The sequence below is a fragment of the Otolemur garnettii genome, unplaced genomic scaffold (assembly GCF_000181295.1).
Source record: "Otolemur garnettii isolate 467f Iridium unplaced genomic scaffold, OtoGar3 scaffold00114, whole genome shotgun sequence".
In the NCBI taxonomy this organism is placed as follows: domain Eukaryota; kingdom Metazoa; phylum Chordata; class Mammalia; order Primates; family Galagidae; genus Otolemur; species Otolemur garnettii.
Genome location: NW_003852509.1, coordinates 5,335,674 through 5,347,706, shown reverse-complemented (window position 1 = coordinate 5,347,706; position 12,033 = coordinate 5,335,674). Strand labels below are relative to the sequence as shown.

General features: G+C 42.6%; 1 protein-coding gene across 1 annotated transcript; it reads right to left on the bottom strand.

Annotated features, from left to right (window-relative positions):
- Positions 1–8,126: 8,126 nt before the first annotated feature.
- LOC100941793 (serine incorporator 5-like) lies at positions 8,127–9,416 on the bottom strand. Its single transcript, XM_012809844.2, has one exon. The coding sequence runs from the start codon at positions 9,399–9,401 to the stop codon at positions 8,127–8,129; it is 1,275 nt and encodes a 424-aa protein (XP_012665298.1). The 5' UTR covers positions 9,402–9,416.
- Positions 9,417–12,033: the final 2,617 nt, after the last annotated feature.

Here is a 12,033-nt window from a genome sequence, read left to right as displayed (position 1 = left end):
ATTAAATTAAGATGAAAATCAAAAAATTCCCCTTACTGAATAACAAGATACAAGCTTCCAAAATCTATGAGGTACAGAAAAAGCAGTCCTGAGAGGAAAATTCACAGCCTTAAATACCTTTATCAAAAGACAGATATATCACAAATTAACAACCTAATGTCACATCTCAAGGAAATGGAAAAAATGAACAAATCCAACCCAAAGCCAGCAGAAGGAAATAAATACAGGCATTCCCTGGGTTACAAATGAGATAGGTTCTGTAGGTTTGTTTTTAAGTTGAATTTGTATGTAATTTGGAACAGGTATATTTATCTGGTAACTGTAGTAGCCTACATTTGTAAATGCAAGTCATATGTCAGTTGGATGTTTGTAACTCGAGGACTTACTATAATAGCCTCCGTTCATAGGGGGAGTCGTACCTAAGTCAGATATTTGTAATGCAGGGACTTTCCATAACAATGCTTATAGCACAACTAAATGAAGTGAATCCACAAAAACAATACAAAGGATCAATGAAATCAAAAGTTGGTTCTTTGAAAAGGTGGAAAAAAATTGTGAGACCATCAGCCAGATAAAATGGATAAATTCCTGGAAACACATAACCTCTCAAGTTTGAATCAAAAAGAACAGAAATCCTGAACAGACCAATAGGGAGCACTAGATTGAAGCAGATATAAAACCACACAAGCCAGAAAATCCCTGGATGAGACAGATTTACAGTTGAATGCTACCTTCTGGGAAGAATTGTTGCCTATCCTACAGAAATTCTATAACAGCAAGAAGGAGGGTATCCTCTTTAATTCATTCTATGAAGCCAGTAGTATCTATGAAGGGTAGTATCTACTACCCTTGATACTAAAGCAAGGAAAGGAGGCAACCAAAAATAAAACTATACACCAATATACCTTTTGAATATAGATGCAAAAATTCTCAACAAAATACTAGCAAAACAAATTCAACAACATATCAACAAGATGATTCACCATGATCAAATGGATATCAGCCTACGGACACAAAGATTGTTCAACATACACAAATCAATAAACATGATTCACAACATGAACAGAATCAAAAACCAAGACCATATGATCATGTCAACAAGTGCAAAAAAGGAATTTAATAAAACCTAGCACCCTTTCATGACAAAACCCTAGCACACTAGGCATAGAGGGATCATAACCTCAAAAATATAAAAGCCATAAATGACAAACCCACAGCCAACATCATACTGAATAAGGAAAAGTTGAAAGCATTTCTCCTAAGAACTAATAGAAGACAAGGGTGCCAATTGTCACCACTTCTATTCAACAGAATATTGGAAGTCCTGGGCAGAGAAATCAGGCAAAAGAAAGAAAGGACATCTGATTCTGAAAGAGGTGGACAAACTGTCCATTTGCTGATGTTATAATCTTGTATCTAGAAAACCCTAAAGACTCCACCAGAAAACTCGTAGAACTGATAAGTAAATTTAGCAAAGTCTCAGTTTACAAAATCAAGGTACACAAATCAGAAGCATTGCTTATATATACTGGTCAAGCTAAGAGCCATATCAGGGACTCAATACCATTCACAATAACTCTGAAAAGAAAAATAAAAAATGAAGAAACCTAGGAATATGCTTAATCAAAAAGGTAAAATGTCTCTACAAGGAGAATCATAAAACACTGACAAAAGAAATTGCAGAGTACACAAACAAATGGAAAATCATCTCTTGCTCATGGAATGGCAGAATTAATATTGTTAAAATGTTTACACTGCCCAAAGTGACTTACAAATTCAGTGAAATTCCCAAGAAAATATCCACATCTTATTCCATGACCTAAGGAAAAACAAAAAACCCTAAGCTTCATTTGGAATCAGAGAAAATCATGAATAGCCAAAGGAATCCTAAGCAAAAGACCTGTTTGAAAACATCACATTTTCTGACGTCAAATTATACTACAAAGCTATCATAATTATAACAGTACCAAAAGAGCATGGTATTGGTATAAAAGCAGAAACCTAGACCAATGGAAAAGAACAGAGAACCCAGGAATAAAATCATCTACCCACAACAAACTGATCTTCCACAAAGAAAACAATAACATAACACTGAGAAAAGGAAGCTTTATTCAATAAATGGTGCTGGGAGAATGGGATAGTCACATGCAGAAGAATGAAACAGGACTCATATTTCTCACCACATGCAAAAATTAATTCAAGATGGATAAAAGTCTTAAATTGTAAGGTATAAAGCCATAAACATTCTAGAAGAAAACATAAGAAAAACTCTCCTAGACATTGGGCTAAGCAAAGAATTTACCACTAAGAAGCAAATATAACAAAAAAAAAGGGTACTTAATTAAATCAAAAAGCTTCTGCACAGCAAAGAAAATAGTTCACAGAGAACATAAAACATACACAATAAAAGAAAATATTTGCAAACCATACATCCAACAAGAGACTGATATCTAGAATCTATAAAGAACTTGTATCAGGGACAGGCATGGTGGCTCACACCTGTAATTCCAGCACTCTGGGAGGCTGAAGCAGGCGGATTGCCTGAGCTCATGAGTTAGACACCAGCCTAAGCCAGAATGAGCCTTTGTCTCTAAAAATAGCCAGGCATTATAGCCTGTTGTTCCAGCTATGGAAGGCTGAGGCCAGGGGATCATTTGAGCCCAAGAGTTCGAGGTTGCTGTGAGCTATGATGTCACCACTCTCTACCAAGGGTGACAAAGTGAGACTCTGTCTCAACACAGAAACAAAAACCTCAAATAAGCAAGAAAAAAAAAAAACCTGTTAAAGACTAGGCAAAAGACATGAACAGGAGTTTTTCAAAAGAATATAGAGAAGTGGCTTATAATATATATTGAAAATACTCAATATCACTCATCATTAGGGAAAATTAAAAGTATAATGAGATGCCACTTACCCCTGTCAGAATAACTGTTGGTAAAGAATTTAAAAACAGCAGATGGCACATGGAGAGAGAGGAAAACTTGTCCACTGTTGGTAGAATGGCTAATTTGTATAACCTCTATGAAAAACAGTACAGAGATTCCCCAGAGAAATAAGTGTGGACCTACCATTCAATCCAGCAACCCACTTCAGGGTGGTACTCAAATGAAAAGAAGTCATTTTGTAAAAAAGACATCTGCACCCAAATATTTATCACAGGACGATTCACATGGAACCAATCTAAGTGTCCATGGTGTATCTACACCAGGGAGTACTACTTAACCAAAAAAGGAAGGAAATAATGTCATTTGTGGCAACTTGGATGGAACTGGATACCATATCCGAAGTGGAGTAGCTAAGGAATGGAAAAACAAATACCATATGCTCTCACTAATACATGGGAGCTAAACAATGGGTGTACACAGTCACAGAGAGACACAGAAGACACTGGAAACCGAGAAGCAGCGAGGGTGGGCGAGGGCGTGTGTGGTAAAACCTTAACTATGGAGTGTATGAACACTATTCTGGTTACAGACTCACCAAAGCCCTGACATCCATGTAAACAAAAATATTTGTACTTCTTTAATAATTAGACATTTTAAAAAATACCTTAATTAAGTGCTATGTTATAATCCTTTGTTATTTCTTTCTTTTCCTCTTTTTTTAATACATAAAATTTTTATTTGTCCGTTAAAGAATCAGCGCAGACATCAAGGATGCTCAAGAGATGAGCGACATCTTTGGAACCCCCACCAGGGGGACTTTAATTACATATGTATGTAAGAAGATGGTTTTCCATTTTAAATTTTATTAAAGTACAGAGTTAACAAGTTTTGCGTTTTTTACATAGGAAAATACTAGTCAATTTCATATGCTTTATAGAAAAATTAACATTCAAAAAACATATAAATCCATAATGAGTTTCATGACTTAAGGGGAAAAATAACTATTTTAGCAAGTTAGCAAAATTCTAACCATATCAGAGACTGTTATAAATTTCAGACAGTAGCTCTACCACACATACTGCATTTTCAAATTCTAATATACCAAAATGTAACCATACAATTTGGCTACAGCTAGTTGTTCTGAAAAATTTAAAAAATTAACAGTTTTATCTATAACAATCCTCTTAAATTTCTTATAAATGGCCCTCAAGACATGTATTACCCAACTGCTGTAAGCTTTCTTTACCTGAGAGAATTTCCCAGGATCCTTTATCTCAAAGGATTACCTTAAAAGAATTCTGTCATTTAACAACCCTTCTATAGTAAAAGAATGAAACATACACATTCTTAATTCACCCTTCCCCCATTTAAGTGTTTCTTGGAAGGAATTTTTTTTTTTTTTAAAGAAATAGTCTTTGGCAAATAAAGCCAAATATTTCAACCTTTCAAAATGACTACCTCTGTGGATGATTAACTAAGGAACAAGAGAGAGAGAGATCTAAAGACCAGTGTGAACAGCTCTCCAGTTCTGTGAAATCAAAGCTCCAACGTGAGAGAACCTACCTCTACCTGAAATGCAAAACTAAGTTTATTGGCAAATTAGCAAGCCATGGAGAAGATCCTACAGAGAGCTCTGTGAGCCACATGGCTACTGCACTGTCTTTGATGAAGGAGGGCCCACTGTCCTTTCTGGACTGGTCCCCTCCTCGCTGTAGGTTAAACCTTCTTTCATTTCAAAGAGGTACAGGACCTAAGTGTGCACCACAAGGAGATACTATTTAGAAAGGCAGTAAATGGAGGGAAAGGCCCTGATAGCTTAAAGGCAGGCTCTGGAATTCCCTCTTCAGGGTAACATAAAGCACCAATGGGGGTAAACTTAGGTAAAAACTAAATTAATACATCATCTTAAAAAGGCAGAGGGTGATAATTTGGGGGTAGGGTTGGGGAACTGACACTACACTGAGGTCATTTGTAAGGAAGCATCCTCTGAGGAACTAGAAAGAAGCAATGTCGTATGAGACTGGACCCCAAAGCCCCAATAACCCCACCCTCCGTCCAGCCTCAGATACACAGTCTATGTCCTCCACAAAGAAGCTTCAAATATCTCTGGCAAACAATGACTTTAGACAATTTCCCAAGAAACTGCGAGGACAAAACAAAACCAACCAAACAATATTAAACAAACAAACCAAAAAACCTCAACCAGGTAGGAGAGTGATAGGGTTTCCAAAGGCTTATAATAGGATGATCCCAGTCTCCAGCTAGGTGACACATTTAGGGACAACACTCCTCTCAGTCAGTGTTTATCCCCAGTACTCATGAAAAAGAGGGAAAAACTTTATGCTGCCAATGAACGACACAAAGAAAACATACATGATTCTTAAAAATCTTCAACTGTCCTGAGCACATGAGAATGCACTTTTAAAATCCTATAACATTACAATGAACTGCAGGAATGAACGGTCTACTGTTTATTTATTTATTTATTTATTTATTTATTTTTGAGACAAGAGTCTCAGCTATCACCTCGGGTAGAGTTCCATGGCATCACAGCTCACAGCAACCTCCAACTTTTGGGCTCAAGCAATCCTCTTACCTCAATTTTTCTGTTTTTAATAGAGATGGGGCCTTGCTCTTGCTCAGGCTGGTCTCAAATTCATGAGATCAAGCAATCCACCCACCTCAGCCTCCCAGAGTGCTAGGATTACAGGCATGAGCCACTGCGTCCAGCCTAGGTCTATCATTTTATAAGTTACAGTGAGTTGATCAAATTAACACCCTTATTATAGCAACTCAAAGCAATGGACACAACTTTCCCAGTTTCTTAAATGACAACAGCACAGAAATAGAGGTTCTTGAAGCCTATGAATGTTGACTCATCACCTGAGTAGTGTATCTCACAATGAATGAGCATGACTGTCCTCTTATTTATATGCCCTCTGTCCCCACAGTACATCCGCCTCTCTGTCAATCATCCAAACTTGCTAATATTGTCAGTTGAGAATAAAAATCAGAGCAATTGTAACTCTTCCTCTTGCATCAGAACCACCTTCAGAAGAAACTGTATGCCACAAGACTTACACACCTAGAAAATGTGGGCTGGCTGGGCTGGCCCTGCTGGCCCCAGAAGGAAGCTACAAGGGCCTTCCACTGGCAACAGTCCCTTCTTTGTGTTTCCCTGAGCTTCTTTCTGCAGAGGAAAGGGGGCTAACAAAGGCCAGCCGAGGAATACATGGCCTTGTCAGCTCAACCTTGACCTGGTGGAAGGGCTAGTTCCAGAGTCACACCAGCTGGCTGCCAGACTCAGCTGAGAAGACAAGTCAAAGACTCTACTTGTCACCAGCAGGAGAGAAACATATCGTGCCAGTTATGCCACCATCCTGGCTCTTGATTTGCCTTTCTCATAGTGTTTCCTGAAGACAATCTTGGCTCACCTAGAGCCCCACGTCACTGTACCACCCGTTGTGTGTGACATACAGCCCTGCTCTCCAAGCCTCATCCTGGCCATGGAGCTTCCACCCCCGCTGACCTAACTAAAGTGTCTCAGGTTGGCACAGGGCTATTCATTTTGAGAATCCAGATGGATCTTTGAACTGCTGCATACAAAGAGCTCCTGCCTTCACAAAGAAATCTGATGAAAGTTTACCCAACGTGAATCTCTTACACTGAGTGCCTTTTAAAATTGAATCTCAAATACTCTAAAAAATAAGGGAAGTTCTAAAGGAATTAATCCCCGGGATTTGCTTCTCCCTTGGTTTTTCTTGAGAGGAGGGTGAAGGAGTAGAAATGAAGAATCTGACTAATCTCCCCCACCAGCATTGGCACACGGGAGCCCGGCTTACGTGGGCTCCAAACTCATACAACAGGCCACAGAAAAGACATGTAGGCTGAGTCTTTTTAATTCCCAAACCCTCACTTCCAGGGAGCTCTAGAAGATTCTTTCTACCCTACATGAAATACTAACAGGCGAGCCCCCACAGTGTCTCTACTGGTGTCTTTAATGGACTTTCCACTTGCATGCCTCTTTCCTAATGAAGAACATCAACACTGAGAGTGGACATATTCCTGGCTAGCTGCTGCAAGTCTCTGTGAGCGTTACTTTACAAGTATGTCTTGTGGAAGATTCTGCGGAGATTGTGTAGGGCTAATTAAATATCCCCAACCACCCACGCTTTCTGTAAGTATATTGGTCCCTTTCACAGCTTGTCTAACAGCTGCTTGTGACTGAGGGCTGTCTGAGGCTGCCTGGGATCCTCACCTCAGGAAATCTACTCCAAGGAAACTATAATGGTCCCATTGAAGATTGGGAAAACCAAAGCTCTTTTGCTTCGACAATTTCAAAGGCTTCAAAGGGGAGGAGAAACCAAGGGGCCAACCTTAGCCACTGAAAGAGGGGTATGGCGTCTTTTCAGTGAAGGTCCTCAGAGCATATGGCGTACAGCACTACCCAGTGAGAATTTCAGCCCTCTGTCACTTAGGTAAAGAAAACATGAGCCTCATTCTCTGATCACATGAAGAGCGACACGAGCAGGTCACGTTTACTGAGGTGATTTGGATCAGGTGGTGATAACGCAGTGGAGAACCACGCGGGGCAGATGGAGCAAATTGTGCCTTTTCACATTATTACAAAGATGCAGAGCCTGGAAGGATGAGGAGACCCCTGGGGAGGAGTCGGGGCGGTGATTCCCAGCATTACAGCCTTGAGGGAAACGCTGGCAGCCACAGGGAAGCAGCTTGTACCCTATAAATACCAGGGGCCCTGCAGGTGACACATGTCCTATGCTCAAAGCCCACCGAGGACAAGGCCCCAGGAAACCCGACTGAGAGGGGCTTGGGGGCTCAAACTCTGGCACATTTTCCTAGTCCAAGAATGAGAATGGCAGGCCAACAGGGACGGTTTTTATCCCTGTGAAAAAAAGTTGTATCCCTCCCCCCAAACTTTGTTTTGGAAAAAAAAAAAAATGTAGGGGGAAAATACCACAACATTAACTACGATCTGGTTCCCAGCAGTAAGACAACCAAGAATATATATTATCACCTACCATCAGTCTGGTTGAATATTTCAAATCCTTTGGGGCAAACTGGTAATTTCTTTTCAAATTTTAAAAACTAAAAAACTAATCAGGAGATTTTTTTCTGGAAGCCTTTTCGGACCCACTCAAGCACTGGAACCCCCACTGTTCAAAGGATGGCACTTCTGGGCTGCAGGCCTGCTGAGCCAAGGGCACACTGCTGATGGCCTCACACAGAGAAATGTGGAGAAGGGCGGCACAGAGGGGTGACCAGTGTCCCCAGGTACAGCAGCACACACATCCAGCAGGAGGTCATCTTGACCCAGAAGATGGACCAGCTCCCGTTGAAGAAGGCTTCCAGGTACGCGCTTTCATAGTTGAACCAGCTGGTGATGGTCATCATCACGTAGAGGGAAGCCAAGAAGAACATGAAGTGGAAGTAGGAATAGTTATAGACGGTGCCTCTCTTCTCGTCATAAATGATCCTTAATCTGTCCTTTACCTGCTGCTCGTCTTCAGTGTCCTCTCCATCTGGACCGAAGCAAAAACAACACCGAGCTCCTTCCAGTTCAGCGGCTGCATATCGCTCCTGCAGAGCGTCAGAACTTGATCTTCTTGTTGATGTCAAACAGGAATACAAGATGCATCCAAGCAAGAGGAAAATACCCAGTCCGGTGTCCAAGTCTTCATCTCTGTCTAGGTCTTGACCAAAGTTGGGCACACAGATGGTAACATTCCTCCTGTGTTCATCTAGAACTATGTCTACCGGTTTGCTGGTCAGAGCTGAGAAGGTGAGGTAGGTGACATAACAGCTTATGAGCCCCGACTGCAGGAGCCCCGAGTGCGGCTGTCGCTCTTGGACCGAGGGTGAGATGGCTACTATTGCGATAAGCAGACACAGGCCTCCATTGATCCCCAGGAGAATTTTGTTTTCCAGGCAGCCGACTTCTTCTGTATAAAAAATTGCCATCAAAATCAAGCCTGCAGCAGCAATGGAATACATGAGGAGGGTCGCCAGGGCCAGAGCGGCGTACCACAGCTTGTTACCGGCTGCGCCTGCAGTCCATTTCTCGTTCCACTCACGTGTGAATTGCACGATCAGGAAGAGCTGAATGCATATAAAGAGAAAGCCTCCCACGGCTCCCACATAGCGCCAGGTGTTCAGAAAGGTCTCCTGATCTGAGATGAAGAAAGCTCCTGAGCACAGGGCCACCAATAGCAGGAATTTAGAAAACCAAAACCCATTGTGAATCTGAGCCCTACAACTTTTGCTGTCGCTGATGTTCAAGGTCAGTAGACAGAAGATGAAGAAGAAACAAGCCATTCCAAAACAGACTCTATACACTGCAGAATAGCCCGCCAGATTCCCGCAGGTGTCACCAGCCTTAGTGTCTTCACACATATCTTCAAAAAAAGGAATCTGCTCTCTCATCTCGTTAGCCACGGTTTTGGACATCATGATGCAACAGAGGCTTACGACCAGGATGAAGTAGAAGGCGTACATGCAGCGTGTGCTCCGGGACTGTCGGATCTTGGGGCAGCAGTAGCAGCAGCACAGGGAGCAGCCTGCAAGCGTACAGCACCACCCAGCAGTCATCCCGGCGGCCGAGCGTAGGGGAGCGCCCGCTGGCGCCGCTGCGGACGGCAGGCTCCCGAGCGCCCGGAGCGCCCCTCTGCGCCGCGGCTCACGCCCCAGCACGGAGCAGCCCCAGCCGAGTCATACAATCCTTTGTTATTTCACAAAAAGTAAGGAAACACACTAAGCGTCAGCAATAGCAAACTTGCCGGTATTTCAGTGGTACTGAGTTCAAAAAAATTCCTCTCCTTTAGAGGTAATGATTATTTGATTTTAAAAAGGTGAGTGGAATGGTGGTTTTAAAACATGCCTACAAATTGCTTGACAATTCTGCTGTGAAATTTTCTCTTCTGAGTATGAAGTGGCCTTAGTAACTGGCTTCTGCTGAATGTATACAGCAGAACCGCTGTGCTATTTGTAAGGTTACGTTAGAAAAATGTGACACAGCTTATACCTGACTGTCTCTCCTTAAGGAAGCTTGTCCTTAGGACCCAGCCACTGCATTGTAAGACACATCATGTGGTGAATCCGCAAGTACTCAGTAGGAATGTGTGCTTCTGTCCGGTGGGAAGAGTATAAAGTCCATGTAGCCAGGGTGTACATTGTGCTGGTGTTAAAACATATCCACACAGTCTTTAATCTTTATGACAGAGATAGAGACATCATCAACATGGCTGATGAAGACACGCAGACCTTGCCTTTCCAAGAAAAGGACCCACACACCAAATAGATAACCACGGTTTGAATAAAGCATCTGGAAAAAACACCAGGCTTCCACAGGGAAGTGACAGGGACCCTCTGAGGGATGGAAGAAAAAGGAAGTGAAGCAGTCTGATTGGCCAGGATTAGCTGGGTGACAGACAGCCTCCTCAAGGTGGGGATAAGGTAAACAAGAGATCCCCAGTAATCCACGTGTCCACCAAAGATACCTGCAACCCTAGTCACAGGCGGGCCCTCAGTCTTAAGGGCCCTGGACCTAGTACCTGCCTGGAGCCCACATGACTGCATTGTTCTGGAGAGGGAATTCATGTTGAATCTCACTCACCTATCCTCCCCCTGCCAAGGCACAACATGCTGTAGCACAGTGCTTTTAAGAGCCCAACCCACATCAGACTACATCCTGTCCTGGGGCCTGACGGGCCCTGCACCTCCACATTTCTGGAGCAGCACTGACATTTTCTGATGTCCCCTGAGAGGTCTATAGCATTATGACCAGCTGGACCCAGCACTATAGCTGGGTCTCGAAAACTCTAGCCCACACAGCATCCTACACAAGAGCCTGGGACTAGATGGTCTAGCCCACAAAAAAAGCTGCCCCAGGATGATAAGAGCCAAAATGGGTGCTTCACAGAGCCTTGAGGCCACCTGCCTGAGACCACTGCCAATGATAGTAACCCTACCTCCTGTTGCATCAGGGCCTCCATGCACCTGTTCATACCTTATAGGGCTTGAGAACCAGCCCACTCATGTGTAGCATCAATGACCCTGAGAACAAACCTTCCCAAACTGCTCTGGCCAGTGACTATGTACCTCAGAAGAGCCTGAAGACAAAGCCAACACACTTGCTGCTTCTCCATCACCCCCACACACAATCCAGGACCCTCAAGATAAAACCACCTTGCCCAGACTTACATGCATTCTGGTTCCAAAGAACAGGCCTGCTCTATCCATCACCATCACCACTGGTGCCTATGGTCTGGAACCCTGAGGATTGGCCAGCCATGCATGCTGCTGCTGGTGCCTGTCTGAGCATCTGAGGACAGTCCCATAGCCCTCCTGTCACCTATGCCTCCCATCTGGGGGCCTGAGGACAGGCCTTTCCTATCTACTGCCATCTCTACCTATTCAATGAACCACCCAAGGGGTTTCAAAACACAACAGGAAAGTTGAGCAACAGATTAAGCCAAGGAGAAGAAAGAATCTCAGAGCTTAAAGACAAGACTCTTGGGCTAACCCAATGATTTAAAGAGGCAGAGAAGAGAAGAACTAAAGTAAAGCAATCACTCAGAGACATATGGGATTATACAAAGCAAATGAACATACAAATTATAGGCAGAGAGGCAGAGGGAGGGAGAATAAAAGAGTAGTAAAAATATGGAAAAATAGGGCGGTGCTTGTGACTCAAAGGAGTAGGCACTGGCCCCATATACTGGAGGTGGTGAGTTCCAACATGGCCCCGGCCAAAAACTGCAAACAACAAAAACAACAACTATATATATATATATATATATATGGAAAAATTATTTAAAGACATTATTGAAGAATGCTTCAAGCATCCAGATACAAGATGGTCATTGAAATCCAGCGAGATACATAGCAAAAAGATCATCTTCAAGACACATTGTAATTAGCCTAGCCAAATTCAAAATGAAAGAGAAAATTTTATAATCAGCCAGACATAAGCAAGAACTGACTTATGAGAGAAAACCCATCATAAAAGCAGACTTCTCAGCTGAAACTTTGTAAGCCAGAAAGGAGTGGGCCCCCATCCTCAATATGAAACAAAACAACTGCCAGACTAGAATTTTGTATCCTACAAAACTAAGATTCACATTTGATG